The sequence below is a fragment of the Lampetra fluviatilis genome, chromosome 35, assembly GCF_964198595.1.
Source record: "Lampetra fluviatilis chromosome 35, kcLamFluv1.1, whole genome shotgun sequence".
In the NCBI taxonomy this organism is placed as follows: Eukaryota; Metazoa; Chordata; class Hyperoartia; order Petromyzontiformes; family Petromyzontidae; genus Lampetra; species Lampetra fluviatilis.
This window is the reverse complement of record NC_136309.1, coordinates 2,288,719-2,311,730: the sequence shown is the minus strand read 5'-3', so window position 1 is coordinate 2,311,730 and position 23,012 is coordinate 2,288,719. Positions and strand designations below refer to the sequence as shown.

The window sequence follows — 23,012 nt, the reverse complement described above, 5'->3', positions numbered from 1 at the left end:
AGCAACCCCCCCCCCTCCCCACATGTCTAACACCTGCGTAGGGAAACATTCATCCAACAACAGTGGATGGACAAATGGGGCTGCATATTTTGATTATTATTTATTGCAGACGAGCGTGGGGATTTTTTCTTTTTTGTTGCATGTGCCGTCTCGCCGCGCGTGGGGAGGGCAGCCGGCCGGCCGGCCGGGCCGTGTCTATAAAAGGGGAGAGCGGCCACGTCCATGGTGCACAGCTGCGGCGCAACCGCCCCATGCCACTCACTCTGTCCAAGCCCTCGTGCGGCCTTCCAGTCGTGCAGGGGCTCCGATTCATTCCGGGAATGCTTTAGGGGCAGCAGCCCGGGGCCTCCCGATTCTGAGGGTGCCCCCCACCCCATGTCTCCCGCCTCCCCACAAAAGAGTAAATATAAAAACAGCTTTGTAACGCTTGAAACACAATTTTTCAGCACTGTGGTAAATCCTACAGGCAACTTTGTAATTAAAGCCTTGGCATCGCTGTGAGTATTAACTACCGGTAATGTGCCAACGTTAAAATGGTTTAGTTCGTTTGAACTTTGATTTGGCGTAGCATTCATATTTCTATGACATTTAAAATCCACACATGCGCTAACCGTAATAAATAACACTTGAGTGTTTAGTGTCGGGCACGAGTGGTGGTCAACCACTAAAGAGACCAGAGTTGAATGTGCAAAGACGGTGCCCCCAAAAACTGTTAACGGTTCAGGGATGTGAACCTTGTGGAATGGAAACGGAATAAAATAGCCACGTAGGAGCGTGTGTGGTGGCACGGTTTGGCGCCAACCATCATAGAGTGCGGTCGTGTCACTAGAGTTCTCTGCGGTGAGTACAATGTCTTTAAAAACAACGGTGCTAAGCCTCTCTAAATAAAATTAACGCGAACCAGTCGCACGTTCCGAGTATCGTCGGTGAACGGGACACCCCACCCTGCAACTTGCAGACGTCTTGGAACGGGATAATATATACGCACACCTCCGAGTGTTGTGAGATGCATTTTGCAAGAACGACGCGGCTCTATAAAACGCTCGTTAAACCGAATCCAGCTCTGCCTGGAGTCATGCCACGGGTTTCACAGGGAGAGACGCGTGTCATTGACCCCTTCCTTCTCTCTCGTTGACTCGGTGGCAACGGGGGGGCGGGGGGGGACATTCAGCGTACCGCTTCGAGCTTTGCTATTGAGGTCGTGGGTTTGGGGCGGAGTCGCAAAGAGATCGTCACGGTGTGTGTGCAGCTTCCGCTCAATATAATTTTGTTTCAACCGGGTGAGAAGTCAAGGGAGCAGGGTATAGTCTCATTTGCAAGAGTGGAGTGACCTGGGTCAAAAGAATTACAAAAGCAAACCACAAACCAAAACATAGTACAGCAACTAAGGAAAACGGCAGTCGGGGGAAGAAAAAAAACGAAAACGCTATATGACGCAATTCCATATCGTACGAAGAATTGAAAATATCGCAAGCAGAAAAATATTCGATGTTATATCAAAGATAAACGTTAACATTTCTCCGCAGCGTGCATCAGCTCATCAGTGAGACTTTTACAGTCCGAGCCAAGCGTGTGATTATGGTCCTGGTGCCATCGCTGTGCCGCCAACCCGATACACTTTAATGGAGTGCAATTTCGCATATACCAACGCGGGTCTTCTGTGTCACTAGCGGAACTTCAAGCTCGTATCGGATAGCCCGGGAGGCAGAGGACAGCCTTAGGATTGTATCTACCAGACGGGGGCCGTGTGATTCACAAAGATTTGTTACCCTTCCCCTTTTCCACTCTGCGTGTCTCTCCCCCCACCCCCTTCCCTGACGGCTTCTCCCACCGCAGCTGACAACAGCTGCTCGTTCACACAGCACAGGGCGAGCGCCGCTCCAGCAGGGCCCGCGAGTAGTCACCCGACACGAGACGGAGAACCGGTACGGGCGAATGAGGACACTGACACCCCCCCCTCTACCTCCCCCACGGCATAGATGACGGCACCACAGGGATGGGGGGGAGGGGAGTGGGGGTTCGGGGGGGGGGCCCTGGGGGAGGAACGATTGCGTCATCCCACGTGGCAGACTCGGGGGTTGCGGTTGGAACGATTCAGGCCCCTTGCAGTTCAGCGAATTGTCACAGTTTGGAGTGAAAGTCATTGCCCAAATATTTTAAAGAGGACACCTGGACAAGAGTTTTGAGATTCATCCAGGGCTGGCATACGTATGAATATAAAGAGCTCATATTATTGAAAATGTAAGAGGAATTTGTATGAAAACCATGCTAACATATTCATTCTAAATTTTATAAAATTATATTTTTGACTCTTTGTTGGTTTTTCTTCGTTCGGCAACTCAAGCATCCCGGAACTGGATCCCGGCGGTCAGACTCTGCCATCTCCGTGCACTCTCTGCACTCCGAGTCCACGCTCTCGATCCGCTCCACGTTTTCTCTCCACGGTCCTGAGGAGGAGGAGCAGCAGGTGAGTGCAGGGAAAGGTGTTGCTCGGGCAACAGGGAGGGTTGTCAAGGTGACACTGTTATTCAAAGCGGAGGTGAGAGAACAGAATTGGATTAATCCGATCATTAATCCTAACACAATTATAAATATACACCTTGGTAACCCATACACAACACTAATAATGACCCAAAAAATTAACAGAACTCCATCTAAAAACCTGAATTTAACTAAAATTATAATCTCAGCCTCAATCTAAGACGCCAGCTCTTGGGAGCCTGTGCAATGAGACTTTCCGCATTTTCCAGTTTTAAAGGCAATAACCTCACGCTAGCCCCTACACCCAAGCGCTAACCTAATTCTAACATTAACCGAAAACCCCTCAACTGTAACTTTACTTGAACACTAACCCTATTCCTAACCAAACACTTAACCCTATAACTAACCCTGAATCCAAGCCCTAACCTTTAAACACGAACCGTCACTCGACACCAACCCTCGCTCTACACCGAGCCTAACTAACCGTAACTCCTAAACCGTAACCTCTAACTGTAACACCAACCCAAACTCTTAACCCCGTCCTCTTTCATCGCCTCCCCCGATATCTCTCAGGAGCCGCTGGTCTTCGTGGACCAGCCGTCGGGGAAGCTCACGTGCCAGCTGTGCGGACGCGTCTACCGCGATCCCGTCATCACAACCTGCGGGGTGCGTGAGCTGCACCGCCGTTGCGCCATCACGCCATCGCCGCCGCACCCCGCCTCAGGGGGACAGGGTTTGGGTTCGAGTCACGTCCGTTCCTACGGGGCACTTCAATCAATCGATCGATCTTTGTTTTACGTGCCAATATCGCCCTCAATAATGTCGGCATCGGTGCACTTGACAGAGGAACGGGCACCGTACAGGGGGAATACAGCAACAGGAATTAAAAATTAACCTGTCACGCCCTCGGGCCGGCTGACACCGACTGAGCAAAGCAACTTGCAACCACGCGCAAAATGATGAGTTCAGCACTTGACGAGTTCAACCCCTATGATATGGGTCGATGAATGGTCAACATTCGAGACGGCGGTCGTGATGCAACGTTGTTGTGAACGCGGCTGCAGGGCTCGCCGGATCCCATTCGTAAACTCCGTCTTCGTGAATCTCGTCGGCCATGTTCTTACGTCCCAACTGCTGGGATAAAGGCCGCCTCCTCAATCCGGCATTGCCTCTCACAGTCTTGGGACGCAGCAATCCATCTGGCTCCTGCGCATTAGCCGATCTCATCGTTAAAGCGCTAGGTAACGCTTTGGTGACGTGGTCATCCTTGTCGTTAATGTTCTCTCCACTCTGTGTGCCTTCTTCTCGTCTTCACAGCACACGTTTTGTCGAAAATGCACCTTGACGGCCGGTAAGCATTTACCGTACAATCGACCACGCACGACGATAACATTTTAGCACTCAAGCTCATTGCTCTGCATCTGTGTCTTGTAGCCGTCAGTGTGAGAAGGTTTAAGACGCTGCGTTGTTTGCGCACGTGTAACTGTGGGGAGCACTGGCGTAGTGGTTAGCGCGCTGCACTACCAGCCTGGTGAATTCGATTTCAAGCCACCGCTAACATCGGTGGCACATGATAGAAAAGGGGTTCTAGGCCTAAATGAAGTACCTGGTGCGATGTGTATACATCAGTGCTGGAGAGACAGCGTTGGCCGGTTATGGTGCTGGAGGGCTCGGTGATTGTCATGGCCCCAACGTGGGCACGATTGCCGCTTGTCGCACAGGTTCACGGTTCGAATCCTGGGGCCGCCCTGATTATTACCGCGGCTGTAACAGCCACTAATTAAACGCACCGTGCGCTTCGCAGTGGATTTTGAAGATCCCGTGAGGTCCGTTCGCAAGAACGGGGCCACTTGTGTGCCGGCGTCAGGGTTCAAATTTTGCCAAATTCGAAAATTAACCGCAAAATTACTCAATTGGGATACATAGCAGTCATTGCCATCTCCAGGCAGACTCATGCCCCAGGACACTGTTGTCAATGAGATTATCCTGGTTCCTTGAGCTCTCACCTGGTTACACAAAGTACAAGTTTCCCTCGCTCAATGCGGGTTCAGTCTATGTGATTTCGCGTAGATGCGGCTAACCTATTTATTCCCAAAATGCGCTGTATAATGTGGGTTAAATTCACTCATGTCGCTATGCGGTCGGACGTGGGACAACACCGTGTGTACTGTGTGTGTATTCTGTGTGTGTGTATTGTGTGTTTACTGTGTGTATCCTTGTAAGGTTTCGCTTTGTGCGCCCTTTTTTTGGAAGTCATCTACTACCGCACAGAGCGAGGCGAAACCTGTAAACTTGAAACACGATCCCCTCGTGCACCATATCTATAGACAGTCGTGAAGGGCTGGAAAGCCGACGTACTCTTGTGACTCGAGGCTTGCGTTGTACGATTGCATCAGACAAGTGCCCGGCCGACCTGGCCAAGCTGAGCGTGGTGGTGAGCAACATCGCCGTGGCGGAGCAGGTGGGCGAGCTCGAGGTCCGCTGCAAGTACGGCTGCCGCCCTGCGGGCACCCCGCTGGGCGCCACGGCCGCCCCCCTCTTCCGGCCGTCGGGGTCCTACGACTACGAATCGGACCCCCAGGGCTGCCCCATCACCATCAAGCTGTGCCTACGCAAGTACGGGCACTGCCGAGAAGCGAGATGGGCTGCGCGCGGGTGTGGGGCATGCGGTGGTTGTTGCTGTTGTTGGTGGAGGTGGTGGTGGTGGTGGCCATGATGGTGATGGTCACGGTGACGGCGTTTGTTGTTGTGATGGTCACGCCGACGGTTGTTAGTGGTGTTAGTGGTCGGGGCAATGTTTGTCGGTAATATTGGTTGCGGTCACGATTGTCGGGTTGGTTGCTATTCCTGGTGGTTGTTGGTGGTGGTGGCAACAGTGGTGGTTATTGTTGGTGGTGGTTATGGTTGGTGGTGGTTATGGTGTTAACGGCAGTGGAGGTTGTCGTTGGTAGTAGTGGTGGTAACGACAGTGGTCGTAGTAACAGCAGTGGCGGTTGTTGTAGATGGTGGTGGTAATGGCAGTGACGGTTGTTGTTGTTGGTGGTTGTGGTGTTGGTAACACCCGTGGCGATTGTTGTTGTTGCAAGTGTTGCTCTTGTTGGTGGCGCCCGCAGGGAGCATGAGGAGACCTGCGAATACCGTCCCGTTCAATGCCCCAACAACCCCGACTGCCCCCCGTTGCTCTGGACTCACCTGGAGGCCCACCTGCGCGAGTGCAAGCACATCAAGTGTCCGCACGCCAAGTACGGGTGCGTCTACACGCACGCACGTCTACACACACGCACGTGTACACTCGCATTCAAGATACACGTTCACATGCGGAACGGGTGCGTGCATCTACACGCAAACGCACAAGTACACAGGCGTGGACACAAAATACAGGAGTACGTGCACGCACGCTCATGGACAGAATTACCTGTGAATATGGGTACTTGTGCTCGTTCAGTAGAGCATGAAGACTGTTGATCTCACAAAGCCACGTCTGTATGATGTGCCACAGCCTTGCCCTCTAAGGGATGCTGATGCCGCGGTTTAATGTACGTATGTGTATCGTCACTGGTGGTGGCCGTGAGCGGGAATCGAACTCTGGCCGCCGGGTTCGTAACGCAGCGCGCTACCCGCTGCATTACTACTCCCCGCACAAAGACAAAGATCCCCCGTATGGCCTGTTGGGCCAAGTGCTGTTAGCAAGAACCTATGAAGCCCAGCAAGGTACACGAGGGGGTGGGTAGCCAGCACCACACTCGCCCGCCTTTGTCTGCCCAGTGGCGAGGATTTTACACACTCATTTGAGGCTGAGTCGACCTAGGGGGAGACCCAGGACCGGTTTCAGATAATTATCACCAATGTTGGCCGTGAGCGAGAATCGAACACGGGTCGCCGGGTTCGTAGCGCAGCGAGCTATAACCGCTTCACCACCGCACGCACACACACGCACACACACACACAGGTGCGACTTCGTGGGGAACGACGACACGGTACCGGCACACCTGTCGCGCTGCCGGTACGAGGCGGTGAGCGATTACCTGCGCGCGTGCGAGGAGCGCTTTGGCGAGATGCGGCTGTCGCTGACGCAGCGCGACCAGGAGCTCGCCTTCCTGCGGAGCATGCTGGGCCGCCTCGCGGAGCGCCTGGAGCAGCTCGAGAAGTCGGTCGACGTCAAATTCGGTGAGGGGTGGGTGGGTGATGTTGATGAACGGATGCACTGTGTCTGTGCGACTGTGAATATATCGAATGATCAGTGGTATTTGAAAATATGTATGTAAACATGTATGACTCGAAATCAGTCTTACTACACAAATGATGGTATCGTAAGCATAAAACACACACTTTTATAGATGACATCCCTAATATATACGATATCATTACTGTTTATTGTGTGTGTGTATGATGCGTATGTTTACACACAGACATGCTACATGAAAATCAAACGAAGCTGGGCGAAGAGCTGATGGAGTTCCGTAGAGATACCACCCTGCTGAGCGTGAGTCAGAATCTTCATCAGAATATTTATTTAGACGGGAAGAATCCGATGAGCTATGAAGCTCTTTTTCACAGATGGCCAGTAGCACACTAAATGACAGCCATAGCCAATTCAGGTACGCAGAGTCCATAGTCCAGTGACCTATTTGTAGCCACGTTCAAGGCCATTGACATGAGGAGTCTCTTTTGCAAGGTGGACCTGGGTTTAAATTGGGATCGCAAAACAACATAGACTTGTATAGGGACCCATAACACACTTGGATAGACTTGCAACTGAGACCCATGAACTTTTGGAGACCTACAGATATACACAGAGACCTGTAGACATAGACACACAGAGACCTGTAGACTTATCTTAAAGACCCATAACATAAACAAATGACCATTATAAACAGGTTTTTAAAGATAAAAAGTCCCATAATTGCATAGAGATCCCTCAATTTATGTAGGCGTACACAGAGGCCTTCCTTGACTTCCACAAACAGCCCTAGCACCTTTATTGACTTGCATACTAACCCATAACACTTGCATAATATGGTTATCTGTATTTATTACCAAGTGATTATTTCATTGTACAAGCCTGGACAGGTTTATGAACTCGCTTGCCCTACTGTCACTTCCTCGCCATCTCGCAGCCCTGGCGGATTTAATTAGTCTCGCATATCTCTGTGGTCTGCAACCTCTTGCCCCTACAAAGACAAAATCCTCCCCATAGCTTTAACAAACTGTTGGCAAGTGCTGTTCGCGAGCACTTATGAAGGCCGGCACGTCACAGGAGGGGGGTGGGTGGCCAGCACCATGCCCGGCCGCCTTTGTCGCATGAGTGACGATGCTTACACATCGCACCGGGTACTTATTTCAGGCTAAGTCAACCTAAGGGAGACCCATGACCGTTTTTTTTCACTGGTGTTGGCCGTGAGCGGGAATCGAACTCGGGTTGCCGGGTTCGTATCGCAGTGCACTAACCGCTACACTACCGCTCCCAACTCCAGAGCGACGTATAGCAGCCACTTGCTACCATTCCTGGCTTATTAGGTCATTTATTGAATTAGTAAGTGCTGGTTGTGTTGCGTTCTTTACGGGACCATGTTAACAGCTCTCTCCGCTTATGTATTTTTTTTCTACCGCAGGATGAGATGTCTCACATCAACGATCGGCTCAACATGGGCGTCCTGGGATGTACGTGCTCGCAAAATAAACGCACAACACTGTCTCTCCGTGTTAAGAATGTACACAATACGATCATTGTGAGCGCACCTCCGATTAGCACGGTCGGCTATGTATGGTGCGAACGAAGTTCTACGCACATGCGTACGTGACTGCGTGTTTGGACGGTGACATCCCATCGCATGTAAAGACCGTGAGAGCGATTGACACATCTTGGAGGTGTCTGGGTGGATCAGGGGGGCGAATAGCCTAGCCGATGCACTGATTTGTAATGGTTAATATGTCAAGATTGAATCTGGGGTTTGAGCCTGACTGGATTTAACCTCTGTTCTCAAGTCTAGTGAGTTGATGGTCTTAGCCCAGTAACCAATGACTGCACACAAAAAGCCATCGCGTTAAATTCCAACGCTGAAGACTAAATAAAACCGCCTTAAAAGAAAATAATATTACATGATGTAATGATATGTTTTGTTATTGCTTTGCAACGGATATCTCTATTTATTGCAGTCAGGGAATGAGGGAGAATGTTTCACCGTTAATGTGGATAAGAGGTCACTTGAAGGGGTCTCAGAAGTAGTTCTGTGATGGCACCTTTTGTTGACCGTTCATGGTTGTGAAGTGCTGCTCTGGGAGATTTCCGAATGGGATATTTTTTTTTCTCCGTCTCATGATATGGTGCCGATAGCACAATTGGAATACAATTTGGAAAAATTTACGAAAAATGTATTATTCAAACGTTCACAACATTCCCCATATGAATATCAACAACTTTTTTTATCAGCTCAATTTGCAAACACGTCAGTTTAACACGTAGGCTTTCGCGACCGATATCATTCATAATATAGTTTTTTTGGGATTAGATCGCCTAAATATAAATGTGTCTGGCTGTCGCCTGATGATGCTAGTTGTTGTTACTGGCGAAACGTCATTCTCAGATTGTTACTGTTGTGGATTTGGTCTCCAACACACCAGTGCGCTATACTATAACGAATTGGCATGTTCTGTTTACGTGACAAACCTTACTAATTGGCTGTTTTGGGTGGTGGCAAGTTTAACGACACATTTTTATTTACGCGATCTAACCCAAATAAAACATGTATTGTTTAAAAAATATATATAGGAGGCATTATTTTTTGGTCATCTTATCTTGTCTGAGATGGAGGAGACCTCTGCTGTTGGACAGTTATGACCACCTCCTGCAGAGGAGCTCTTACTCATCAAGTAATCTCTGGTGTGCAGCTTATGATCCCCAGCAGATCTTCAAATGCAAGGGCACCTTCGTGGGCCACCAGGGGCCCGTGTGGTGCCTTTGTGTGCACGTCGGAGGGGACCTACTGTTCAGCGGTTCGTCCGACAAGACCATCAAGGTGCGTGGTAGCGCGAGTGTCTGCTGGAGCGGGTCTTTAGTTGGAGCGAGTGTTGGTTGGAGCGAGTGTTGGTTGGAGCGAGTGTTGGTTGGAGCGAGTGTTGGTTGGAGCGGGTGTTTGTTGGAGCGAGTGTTTGCTGGAGCGAGTGTTTGTTGGAGCGAGTGTTTGCTGGAGCGAGTGTTGGTTGGAGCGAGTGTTTGCTGGAGCGAGTGTTGGTTGGAGCGAGTGTTGGTTGGAGCGAGTGTCTGCTGGAGCGGGTCTTTAGTTGGAGCGAGTGTTTGCTTGAGCGAGTGTTTAGTTGGAGCGAGTGTTGATTGGAGCGGATGTTTGCTGGAGCGAGTGTTTGCTTGAGTCAGTGTTTAGTTGGAGCGAGTGTCTGCTGGAGCGGATGTTTGCTGGAGCGAGTGTTTGTTTGAGCGAGCGTCTGCTGGAGCGAGCGTTTGCTGGAGTGGGTGTGTCATGGCGGTTGACGAAGTTCATTGCGAGGAGGTGCATTGTTACTTTGCTGCTCGTTGGGCACTGCCGTCTGTCTTTCGCTAAGGTGTGGGACACGTGCACTACTTACAAGTGCCAGAAGACATTGGAAGGGCATGACGGCATCGTGCTGGCTCTGTGCATACAGGGGTGAGTGAAAACATCGAGGCTTCAACACGGCAGAGGGACGTGTGTCTGTACACATGTACACGCACAGTGATCCTTCAATAAAAACGTAACCGAAAACGCGAAACGGCTCTTAACTAGTAGACTGTAGAAATGCTTGAGGGCATAAAATTCAACACATTTGTTAATAACACTGTGGCTGTAATAAAGAAAAGGTACTGTATTTAATAGAAGACATTTCAGGCCCTTAAGAAAAAATGAGAGGGCTACTGGCCAAATAACGTTTATATTCTTTTGTTTGAGGCCACAAATCAGATGGACTACATTCGACAAAGCGCGTCACGAGTATGAAAACATTGAATGAGTGTGTTGAATTACTTGCTGTGGAGATGGGCTATTACCAGGAATGTCACCTGCTATACATATGCTTGTTGTTGTAAGGTCACGGTGTGCTATTGATGAATGTGCTAATTCTGCTTGTGCCACCACCGCAAATGCAGCGGCAGCATCGCCAAATAATTTGTTTACTCGAGGGCAAGTTGCACAATTTCCTGCGTACATTTGACGCTGTAAAGGAATGCACAACCGGCTTTTCGCAGCTCGCTCCCCCGCCCGGCTCTCAGCGCTCCTCCTAACTCGTGGGTAGACAACCTTTCTCGTGCCCCTCATACCCAGCCTGGCGTGCCCCTTCCTGTCACGACAACGAGTTTGCAGCGTTGATTCATGACGTAACACGGCGGCCAGGTTCTTCGCCGTAATAATTTTAGTGCCGCCTAACACGCGGGGGCTTGGTCACGTCAGCCAGAAACGCCATAACGGCTCCAGTCGGTAACTTTGTAGGTGCTGCTCACTAGCCGCACTCTTGCCCCGAACAGTCTGTTGAAGGCTATACCGGGGGGGGGGGCGTCTTTGTTGGTGGTGTGGTGGTAGAGTCACCTCAATGGTCTGGTAGGAGCCGCTATAGAGGTGGTAATGATGATGGTGGTGGTAATGACGGTGGTGTTGGTGGTGTTGGTGGTAGAGGCACCTTTATGGTCTGGTAGGAGCCGCTGTAGAGGTGGTTCTGCAAGGCCACGAGCGCCCGTACCCAGTGGTTGAACCCTGCCAGCTCCTTCTCGAGGTTGAGCTGCACAACCATCGACGACTTCCCACACTTTTGGCGGGCATTCGGGGTGGGGGGCGGGGGGGTTCCAAAGGACTTTGGTTACCGCAGCCGCCATGAGATCGCTGCTGTGCCTGACCGTAACTTTAAAGTGTTGCGCAAGCCGCAGGCTCGCGTCGTCAGGCAGCCGAGAGAAGGTGCAGCCACGTGATGGGAGTCGTTTGTTTTGCTGGATTGCATCTCGGCCGGGACGTGGCGGCCCTATTTTTAGGGTCACTGAAGAAGCTGCTGCCATGCAAAAGCCGTTGCTATGCGGCACGTTAGACACGAAACGACACTGCCTCCACCGCATAGCTTCATGCTATGCCCAGCTGTTCGGTACATTTTCTTGTTGGATGGAAAGTGTACGATTTCACGGTTATTTTGTCCATCGCGGGATGTAACACGCAGACGCATGCACACACGCATACACAGGTGGACATAAACACATATGCACGCGTACGTACTTGCTCATGCAAGCACACGCACGTACACAGTTGCGTACACACACGCGTGCTCTCGCGTGAACCTGCAAAGGCTTGCTAATGCAAGCATGCACGTGAACATGCACACAGTTATGTTCACAAGCAAATGCTCATCTGCACAGCCTCAAAGACAAAGATCCCCCGTATAACCTTAACAGACTGTTGGGGCAAGTGCAGTTAGCGAGCACCTATGAAGGACGGCACGGCACACGAGGGGGTGGGTGGGCAGCACCACGCCCGACCGCCTTTGTCTCCTTTGTGGTGATGTATACACGCCGTACCAGATACTCATTTGAGGTTGAGTCGTCTTAGGGGATGCCCAGAACCGGTTCAGATAATCGTCACTGCTGTTGGCAGTGAGCGGGAATCGCATGCACACATTCTCGCATTCTCACATACACACGTATACCCACACCAGTAAACACACAACACAAAGACAACGATTCTTCATATAGCCTGAACAGACCGTCGGTGCAAGGGGCAAGTGCTGTTAGCGAGCGCCTAAATAAACACACATATTCTTGGTTCTTTCGGTAAAGTCACGTAGAAGGGAAATAATAAAATAAATAAAATATTAAACAATAAAAATTATGATTGCTTGTGTTGCAGTCGAAACGTCGTGAGAATTTTATTGTTTTATATTTGTATTATTTTATTATTTCCCTTCTATGTGACTTTACCGAAAGAACCAAGAATACGAATCCCTGCAGTCACGAAAGCTTTAAATCAAAACACACACATGCGAGCGTACACTTGCGTTTGTCCTACACACTAACGCACGTTCTGCTTTCTCTTTCAGTAACAAGCTCTACAGCGGATCTGCCGACTACAACATAATAGTAAGTCTGGCTGCAGTGCAAGTGTGATGCACGGCGGCACCCCGCGTCACCAGACGTGTCCATGTCTGCAGGGCTCATGAGTGGGGGCGATGGGCGGGAGTGGCGATCCCTGTGTCTGCCGTCTGTTGCTCCGTCTCTCGTGGTGTCTCTATGCCTCTCCATGCAACTCGCTCTGTTCCGCTTGTACATGTCTGTTTCTCTCTGTGTATCTCTGTTTATTTGTGCCTGTGTGGTTACGGTTAAGGAGTGGTTGGGCTCGGTGTGCAGCTAGTCTTTCTCATGGCCAGCGCTAACGATTGGTCACGTTCCCTTAAGTGCATTGTGAGTAGGATTTAGGGTTAGGGGTTATGCTTAGGTATTTTAGGAATCTTTGGGATTAGGGTTATGGTTAAGCTTAGGGATATTTTTTAGGCGTAGAGTGATGGTTACGCTTACTGTTTTGGTTAGCCTTAGGAGTTCAAGTGAGGTTTATGGTTATTGTTAGCCTTCTTGTCATGATTAAGATTAAGATAAGGATAAGACTAAGAGTTAGGCTTTGGGTAATGCTTTGGGTTACCGGGTTAAGCTTGGGGTTACGGTTAACAAGCAATCAGGATCATCCGGTTTCCACGTCGCACGCACGACCGAGGCCGTTAACGAGCTAGAACACGGATTGGGCGAGCGGCCGCGGTTTGACGCGTTTGCCCGTGCGCTCCGTGCGACCAAGGTGTGGGACATCCCGACGCTGCAGAAGGTGAGCATGATGCGGGCTCACCACAACCCGGTGTGCACGCTGGTCGCCGCCAACGGCATGCTGTTCAGCGGCTCGCTCAAGGCCATTCGGGTGAGCGCCCCCCCCCCCCCCCCCCCCCAATCGCACGCGCCTCTGCACCTCCACCGACCTCCCGGCACTGGGAAAGGACGATTTGTGATGAGAGCACTTTGGAGAATATTCTCCCCCCCCCCTTTACATTTACCGACTATCGACCACGCTCAAGGCGGGCGTGGTCTCAGAGCGGCTGTGGTAATTAAAGTCCTTTGACCGCCCCCCCTTCCCCCTCCTGAATGCCCGCCAAAGGTGTGGGATATCGACGGTGTACAGCTCAACCTCAAGAAGGAGCTGGCAGGGCTCAACCACTGGGTGCGGGCACTCGTGGCCTCGCAGAACCACCTCTACAGCGGCTCCTACCAGACCATCAAGGTGCCTCTACCACCACCACCACCGTCATTACCACCACCATCATCATTACCACCTCTACAGCGGCTCCTACCAGACCATCAAGGTGCCTCTGTAGTAACGCTCACGACTCGTTCACACCGGAGTTGGAGGCACACTTGTTTATTTAACACCAACGTTGTGACATACACAATTGAGGGGGTATCGGCCCCCTCACCCGTCTATCTGAGGACACACCTCTCTAGCTAACCCTAGCCTGCCTCTGAGTCCTCCACTAATGGGCTAGGGGAGGCTATCTTGGCCCGACACTGGTCAGTCGGGCCCGGTACCCAGAGTCCAGACCAGCACTGGCTCTGGCTCTGGTACCACGCCACTGGCTCGAGCCTGCGCGGTCCTGATAAGGACGGCGTACCAGGGGGAGTCCAGGGCTCTATCTCAGACGTCTTCCGCCTCCTCTTCTTTAGCTAAACATCACTCCCGAGCCCTTCGATACATTCCCCTTTTATACCCAACCCCTCCCTGAGGGGTGGGGCCCCGGGGGATCATAACGACCGAATCGACCCCCCAGGGTGTCTGGCGCGGACGTCGCAGAGGGCACCTGCTTGTGCACACATGTAGCCCCGCCTACTGTGTTTGTTTACCATAGGCTGCCATGCATAACGGGCTCTCTCTCTAACACCCCTACATCACTCCCCCCCGCATAGCATGCAGCCGTCCCGGCTGCCAACATACAAAAATTTGACAATAAAGGTGCCTTCACCCCCTGACCGCGCGTGTGCCTCACTATTTTTGAACAATAACAGGAACCAGAACAAGAACGCAACAACAAGATGAGAAACAACCCGACGCACCCCCCCCCCGAATAAATACGAATTCCGTAAAAAAAACAGCCTATATACAATCAGCAGGGAACCCACCACGCACACACAACACACGGTGAACCCAACATATGTACATCCGAGGAGCGGGGAACACACCACCCACACAACACCCAATAAACACAACAGCTATGTACACATTTTCCGGCCTCACAACAGTTTGCGCATTTTAGCGCGCGTCCTTGCAGCGGGCCCCTCGCACGGGGTAACCCCGCGTGGCGGACCATCAGGTGGCGACTGTCCGTCTTGGGGTGAGCATTCATCCGACTCCGCGTGACCCTCGGTATCCGCAGGAGGGGTGATCGGGCGTGAGCCCGTCACTCCCGATGCTCCTGAAGGTGGCACAGCCGGCAAGGCATTAGGTGAGAGCGACGGAGACGGACCCAGCGAGTCGGCCGACCCCCCACACGTTTGGCCACGCGCGTGTGAAGTGGGATTGTGTACCGCTGCGAAGGGTTTCAACCTAGAGGGGTGCACGAACCATCTCCGCTTCCCCCACTTTATGCGCACGCACTGCGGACGTAACACCTCCACCACTTCCACAGGGCCCCGCCACGGCCGCACCAGTTTAGAGGAGGTTGCCAGTGGCACCTGGGGGCAGTGCAACCATGCCTTGTCCCCCGGCTTCCACTGCAGTATGTGCGCTCGACTCAATCTGAGGCGCTCATTCGCCTTCTGACGGAGGTCAGAGTTTTGCATTGCAGCATCCCGTGCCTCGGTCAATTTGTCCAGATTAAATTTAACATGGTCAGCCAGATTAGTTTTTCCCTGCGGCACGGGGATCCGCAACTGGGCACGAACAGGCGGGTCTGGTTCTCGGCCGTACATGAGGTAAAAGGGAGAAAACCCCGTAGCTGCATGGGGTGCCATCCGGTACGCCGCCAAGACCCCCTGAATTTGTAGGTCCCAATCCGTTTGCGAGTCCGAAACTTGTTGTGATAACATGGACGAGATGGTGCGATGCAAACGTTCGACCATCCCGTCAGTTTGTGGGTGATATGGGGAGGTCCGAATTTTCTTTGTGCCCAGGAGATCGCAGACTTGTCTGAGTAGTTTACCGGAAAAATTTCTGCCCTGGTCGGTCAGCAACCTCTCCGGAGCACCTTTGTCCAGGACATAACCCTGAACAAAGGCCTCCACGATGGCTGCTGCCGACTGGTTGGCCAGAGGCCAGGCCATAGGCCAGCGTGTAAAATACTCGACACCAGTCAACAAATATCTATTCCCCCTGGGGGTGGCGGGGAATGGTCCCGAAATGTCCAGAGCGACCAGCTCGTTTATCCTGGACACTTTGATCGATTGCAAAGGCGGGTTAGACTCCCGTGCCGGCGGTTTGCGTTGTGCACATTGAGGGCATGATCCCAACAAATCCCCAACATCCCTCGTCATGCCAGGCCAATAAAAATCAAGTTGCAACAAGGCGAGAGTCTTTTGGGTCCCCAGGTGTAGGAGGCGCTCATGAGCGGCCCATACCACCCTACCCCGCAACCCAGTAGGGACCACCAGCCGATGTCGGCGTGACTTCCCGTCCCAATGCATCAGCAGACCTTGGCACATTTCCCATGCGTCGGAACCACCTCTTTTTCCCCCCGCCGCACCGCCAACGCGACGTCGCCACCCGAGGAGGGAGACATCCTCCATCTGGAGGCGCCCCCATTCAATGACGGGCAACCCCAACAGGGAATCTTTGCCCTGTTGTTCGATCGAATTAGGAACCACTGCATCGTCGTCGTTGGCGGCCGCCAAGACAGGTAGCGATGTGTCCCCTGGAGGCCTGCAACGTCCAGACCCCAGGAGGCATGCACACTCGGAGGCGGTTGGCAAGCGTGACAGAGCGTCCGCGTTGGTGTGGCGAACGCCCTTACGGTATGTGGTTTGGAAATCGTAATCCTGGAGGACCTCCAACCATCGGGACAATTGTCCCGATGGCTGTTGAACCCTCAGGGCGTACTGCAGTGCCGCATGATCTGTGCGGACGGTGAAACGCCGACCGTACAGATATGGGCGATACTGTTGGATGAAATGGACAATTGCCAACAGTTCCCTACGGGTGACACAATATCGTTGCTCCGCTGGAGACAACACCCGACTGCCGTACGCAACCACATGTTCCACGCCGTCAACCACCTGGGAGAGCACGCCCCCAATACCCGTGTTGCTCGCATCGGTGTCGAGCAAGAACGGTTTTGAAAAATCAGGGTAAATCAGGGGAGGAGCGTTTACCAAAGCATCCCGAAGGGAGCAAAAAGCAGCCTCCTCCTCCTGACCCCAGCAAAACCGAACCCCTTTAGATGTTAAAGCATGTAGGGGTTTGGCGATAGTCGCAAAATTAGCGACGAAGCGTCTATAATACGACGCAAACCCAATAAAACTCCTAACCTCTCCCACTGAGGTGGGAGTCGGCCAGGAGCTTACACACTGCGTTTTGGCGGGATCGGTAGAAATACCTGAGCGCCCCACGATGTGCCCCAAATAACGCACCGACTCGCGTAACAAATGGCATTTTTGGGGCTTAAATTTCAAATTAGCAGCCCGCATCTTTAGGAAAACCGCCCGCAACCTCTGGAGATGTTCCTCAAAAGTTTTGCCAAAGACAATGACGTCATCCAAATAAATCAGGCACGACTCCCATTGCAATCCAGCCAAAACCAATTCCATCAACCGCTGGAAAGTTGCCGGCGCTGAGTGTAAGCCCATCGGCAACCGGTTGAATTGAAACAGGCCGTGCGGAGTACGGAAAGCAGTTTTAGGCTTTGAATCATCGTCCAGAGGAAGCTGCCAGAATCCCGAAAGTAAGTCCAATGTGGAGAAGAATCGCGCTCCCGCCAAGGCGTCCAGCGATTCGTCCATCCGTGGGAGCGGGTATGCGTCGGCAACCGTAATTTTATTAAGGCGCCGAAAGTCAACGCAAAACCGCAACGAACCGTCCTGCTTCTTAACCAGGACGATCGGCGCTCCCCAAGGGCTGTTGGAGGGAGAAATTATGTCGGCGGCTAGCATGTCATCAACAGCCGATTTGACATGGTCCTTTTCGGCGGGACTCAACCGAAAAGGATTTTGGCGTATTGGCGCGCTGTCACCCGTATCAATATGGTGACGCAGCAGATGAGTGCAGCCCAAATCGTATTTATCCCGACTGAAAACGTCGGAAAATTCCCTCAGTAGTGTCTTAAGACGTTGGCGCTCTAAATTTGACAGGTCCGTCGATCCCGCGCAAAGCGCCTCGAGCCACCCTTCATCGCTGTCTGAATGTGGTCGCGGTGCAGGGGCAGCGCCGACATGACTCGCGACGGGTTCCTCACAGGGCACCGGCGTTGCGTGAGCAAGCACGGTCCCCTGTGGGACCACCACCGTCTGCGAGCCCACATTGAGGACCGCGATGAAGGGTTCTCCATCCCCTCTCACTATGGTCTGGGCCGGGAGTAAATTAGGTCCACTGACCCCGGCCCTAGACGGTCCCAGCAAAACCCCTTGAGCCCCAATGCCCTTAGCGAAGGGCCGCCGAAGTCTCAAAGGAATTAACATTTGCGCCCCCGGAGGAACGCGCACCGTTCTATCTACGAACGCCGGCACCGTCGCGAACGCCGTCCGGCTCGTAGCGGGGGATGGCAAAAACGCCATGCGTCGGCCTGATGGGAGCTCAATGCATCCCTGGTCGATTAATATCCTAATCGGCATTTTGGCCAGGAAATCCGTCCCCAGCAGGCACGGAACCGCCAGCGAGGAGGAAACAAAAATCGGCCCAGATAATTTAATATCCCCGACACAAATTTGGGCTCGAATTTGTCCGATGATGCCAAGTGAACCCCCGTTAGCAGCAAAGAATGGCACGTTAACAGGCATCAAAGGACGGCTTTGGGCAGGGAGAATGTTATAAATCAACTCCGAAATAATGGTCGCCGATGCTCCTGTATCGACCAGGATGCGCACCTCGACCCCATCGATGTGACCCACAACGGCCGACGACCCTGACGACGCGGCTACAACCCGATGGGCCAACACGGACCACTGGCTGGGTTCAATCTGAGTACCCAGAGCGGTGCGTGTTGGTGCCATGGTACGCGATATTGGCCCCCCCTTCGCTGCGGTGTTTAAGTGTGCGACGGGCGTGTGCGTGGGCCAAACGTGAGGGGTGCCGCGACTCGCCGGATTATGATGGTGGAGCTTGTGACGAGGGCCGGCGTCCCGTTGAGGTGTCGTCCTGCGCTGCCCAGGAGAGCGGCACCCCGAGGCGACGTGGCCCCGGATGCCGCAGTTGTAACAGCGTGGAAGCGCTGGTGACGACGATGGATGTTGTAGACGGCTTGAACCGGCCCGGTCCTCCCGTACTCCCGCTCCATGCTGCCGTTGATGGTCGATGGCGCAAACCTCTTCCGCCGGGAGGGTGGCTGCAGCGACGGCACGCCCGCTCGCCGCCTTGCTGGCCTTCCGTCGTTGAGAGGACAGGTTTGCGTGGAGAAGACGGGCCGCTTGGAGGGAGCACATCTCTGCATCGTCCTGTGCGACAATGACGATATCTAAGTCGTCCGCCAGCAAAAGTATCTTCTCTGTCACCATGGCGTCGACACCCTCGTCATCCATTCGTGGAAAGGCCTCCTTCGCCAGTGCCAGGAGGCTTGTGCGGTACGCCAGGGGCGACTCCTTCGTCCCCCGCTGGCGATCGTAAAAGAGTTGGCGACAGTCCGATGGTGGACCATATACCGCCGACAGCACCTGCATCGCCTTCCGCAGCGTGGAGCGCCTCTCCTTCGAAGCCGATGTTAGAGTGGCGAGGGCGTCGCTGTCGAGAAGTGCTGGCAGCGCGCGGAGAGCCTCGGCGTCTGTCCACTGTGCCATCTCCTGGTGAGCGAGGAAGCGCCGCTGGAAGCCGCCCCAGTCGCCATCCTCGCCCACAAATTCCTTGAGTGGAGGTAGCCGCTGATGTAAGGCAGCGGCTGCAGAGGAAGAACGCACTCCCTCGTCCGCCTCACTCAACTCAGCGTCGGCACGAACCAGCGATGGCATCGCCGGTCGCACCCGTGGTGACGTTCCGCCCGTTGGTGGTGACGCGGCAGGTACTGTACTCCCGCCGTTGGACGCGATGCTTAGAGCGGCCACGCCCTCAACAGCAGCTGCAGCGATGGCGGGAGTTTCAAAATGTTGCTCCGTGGAAATGGCGGGAAGGCGCTGTGATCGTCGGCTGCCGTTGCCCCGTGGCGGTCCCGCAGCCCCCAGCTGCGTGATGGTGTCGAGCATGGCGGCTGCGGCGTACAGCAGCTCGGTCAGCTTCGCGTGCGCCTCCCTCAGCCCCTCCATCGACGGCTCCCCTTCCTCCAGCTGCTGTGGCGTGGATGCGCCCAGCCCCGGCTGGTCGATGGCATCTTCAGCCGTCTCGGGCCCTCCGACTGCAGTGGTGTCTTCTGCCTCTGGTACCCCGACTCGAGTCGTCCGGCGTGTATCCATGTTCGTACTTTGTTTCACTTCTGACGCCAGATGTAGTAACGCTCACGACTCGTTCACACCGGAGTTGGAGGCACACTTGTTTATTTAACACCAACGTTGTGACATACACAATTGAGGGGGTATCGGCCCCCTCACCCGTCTATCTGAGGACACACCTCTCTAGCTAACCCTAGCCTGCCTCTGAGTCCTCCACTAATGGGCTAGGGGAGGCTATCTTGGCCCGACACTGGTCAGTCGGGCCCGGTACCCAGAGTCCAGACCAGCACTGGCTCTGGCTCTGGTACCACGCCACTGGCTCGAGCCTGCGCGGTCCTGATAAGGACGGCGTACCAGGGGGAGTCCAGGGCTCTATCTCAGACGTCTTCCGCCTCCTCTTCTTTAGCTAAACATCACTCCCGAGCCCTTCGATACATTCCCCTTTTATACCCAACCCCTCCCTGAGGGGTGGGGCCCCGGGGGATCATAACGACCGAATCGACCCCCCAGGGTGTCTGGCGCGGACGTCGCAGAGGGCACCTGCTTGTGCACACATGTAGCCCCGCCTACTGTGTTTGTTTACCATAGGCTGCCATGCATAACGGGCTCTCTCTCTAACACCCCTACACCTCTACCACCAACGCCACCTTTAGTACTACTACCACAATTACCATCACCGCTACTATCAACGCTACCATTACCTCCACCATCACCACTGCAGCTTCTACTGTGGCTGTTACGAGACCTTCAAGGTTATTCCACCACCAACACCACCGTCATTACCACCACCATCATCATTACCACCAATACAGTGGCTCCTACCAGACTGCCACCGCGACCACCTCCATCACAACCATCACCACTGCCACCACCTTGACTATAGATATTGAAAACGAGATTTGCATTTGTTATTATTATTTTCAGGCATGTAATGATTACATACACCTACGATTCTAGTATATTCAAATCTCAAACGTGCAGTTAGATGCATGTATCTTAAGTAAAATAAAAAAAAGAATTGAGCAAACTATTTTGACCTTGTTATGGTCGAGGGGGGCCAAGTCGTGGATATGGTGGCCGTGAGGTTTGTGCCTGCGGTGTTCCAGGCGAGTTGGCATCGGGCCCAGCGCGTCGCGTAACAATCACTGAGCCGAGTGCCTGCGTCGTGATGTGACTGCTCGCTCGTTGCGTTTGTTCAAAGATCTGGGACATCCGCACGCTGGAGTGCGCGCACGTGCTCGAAACCTCGGGCGGCAGCGTCTACTCCATCGCCGTCACCTCGCACCACATCGTGTGTGGCACCTACGAGAACGTCATCCACGTGCGTCCACCCCCGAGGCTCGCCCGCCTACCTACCCGCTCGCCCACCGAGCCGCTCACAAACCTGCCCTCACTTCCTTAGTGACCGAAACGGTTTCAGCCTCAGCTGTCTGTCCATGCGCCCACTCACCCACCCACCCGATTTCCTATTTGCGCACAGATCTGCTTGCCCGCTCACCCGCAGACCTGTTGTCATAGCTACCTACTTGCCCACCTACTTGAACAGCTCGCCCACCCACTCACCCACTCACCCACTCACCCACTTGCCGACCAGTCCACTCACGTGCCGACCCAAACGTTCGTTGGCTCAGACGTCCACCTGCTCAGCCACTAAGTTGGCTGGCTCACCCACCAACACGCTCAACGACCCCCACCCACTTTTGGGGGGAGACAACTGAGGCTGGGTACGACGACGGCTAACAAAGCCCCCCTCGGTGCGCCCTGCCGGCCTGAACAGGTGCTCGCCAACAGCACCTGCCCCCGCAGGCCTACGTAGGCTTACGCGCGGTGTGGGACCTTTGTCTTTGTGTGCTCATGCCGCGATGCAGGTGTGGGACCTGGAGCGGAAGGAGTGCATCCGCACCCTGACGGGCCACGTGGGCACCGTGTACGACCTGGCCGTCATCTCCACGCCCGACCAGACCAAAGTGTTCAGCGCCTCCTACGACCGCTCGCTCAGGGTGGGTGGCGGCGGCGGAGGCAGCGGCGTCAACGGCGTTGGCGGCGGTGGTGGCAGCGGTTACCTCTTATACCTTCGGTGCCAGCGCACGGCCACAGCTGTGGAGGACGCGAGAGCAGTGGCGTAGCGATCGAGCGAGCAGGCGTTGGCGACTGCACCGGGGCCCAGCGGGCCACAGGGGCCTGAGTGCTCGGCTCGTCAAAAGGAGTTGGGGGTCCCTCTGTCACTGTTAGACTGGGTGTCACTGTGAGGCTGGGTGTCATTGGTATACTGGGTCTCGCAGTTTATTGCGAGTCCATTTGTGCATGCATCTCGTCTCTCCACTCCACGTGGTGTGTGTGTGTGTGTGCGCACAACGGTGACGGATATCTGAGCCGTTGCTGGGCCTCCCCTATATTGACTCGGCCTTGAAAGAGTACTCGGTGCGATGTGTAAACATCACCACTGGAGAGACAAAGGCGGCCGGGCGTGCCGCTGACCACCCCCACCCCCTCGTGTGGTGCTGTGCCGGCCTTTATTAGTGCTCGCTAACGGCACTGACCCCATCAGTCTGTTGAGGCTAAACGTGGGGGCGACCTTTGTCTTCGTGTGCATGTGCAGGTGTGGAGCATGGACAACATGATCTGCACGCAGACGCTGGTGCGCCACCAGGGCAGCGTGACGGCACTCGCCGTGTCCCGTGGACGCCTCTTCTCCGGCGCCGTCGACAGCACCGTGAAGGTAGAGGCCAGTGGAGGGTTGGGGGGGCGGGTGCAGGGCATTAGAGGGGGGGGCGGGGGGGGGTGCGGCACGGAAGGGCGGCCATCCCATTGTCGTTCATTCGCTCATCCTTCAGTTTACTCGCTTCATCGTTCAATTGAGCATTCGTTTATTCGCTCGTTGCCACAAAGTTGCGTTAAATGAAGACCCCGTTTATAAAAACGGTGGCCGCACTTGACGGTCGTCGATTCAGCCCATCGCGTCTCTGGAGTGAGTAACATTTCTACCGTTTCGCAGCGA

At 53.8% G+C, this 23,012-nt stretch overlaps 1 protein-coding gene across 1 annotated transcript in view; it reads left to right on the top strand.

Annotated features, from left to right (window-relative positions):
* Positions 1-23,012, top strand: part of LOC144944499 (E3 ubiquitin-protein ligase TRAF7-like) — a 50,519-nt gene that overhangs the window by 23,996 nt on the left and 3,511 nt on the right. The window contains exons 4-20 of the mRNA XM_078872687.1: positions 1,837-1,925; positions 2,345-2,467; positions 3,055-3,147; positions 3,799-3,832; positions 4,878-5,097; positions 5,595-5,729; positions 6,431-6,648; positions 6,891-6,964; positions 8,094-8,142; positions 9,370-9,497; positions 10,039-10,121; positions 12,523-12,562; positions 13,269-13,385; positions 13,620-13,742; positions 21,216-21,335; positions 21,883-22,014; positions 22,614-22,733. Of these exons, the coding sequence (XP_078728813.1) occupies positions 1,837-1,925; positions 2,345-2,467; positions 3,055-3,147; positions 3,799-3,832; positions 4,878-5,097; positions 5,595-5,729; positions 6,431-6,648; positions 6,891-6,964; positions 8,094-8,142; positions 9,370-9,497; positions 10,039-10,121; positions 12,523-12,562; positions 13,269-13,385; positions 13,620-13,742; positions 21,216-21,335; positions 21,883-22,014; positions 22,614-22,733 (1,898 nt within the window). The remainder of the gene's footprint in view (positions 1-1,836; positions 1,926-2,344; positions 2,468-3,054; positions 3,148-3,798; positions 3,833-4,877; positions 5,098-5,594; positions 5,730-6,430; positions 6,649-6,890; positions 6,965-8,093; positions 8,143-9,369; positions 9,498-10,038; positions 10,122-12,522; positions 12,563-13,268; positions 13,386-13,619; positions 13,743-21,215; positions 21,336-21,882; positions 22,015-22,613; positions 22,734-23,012) is intronic.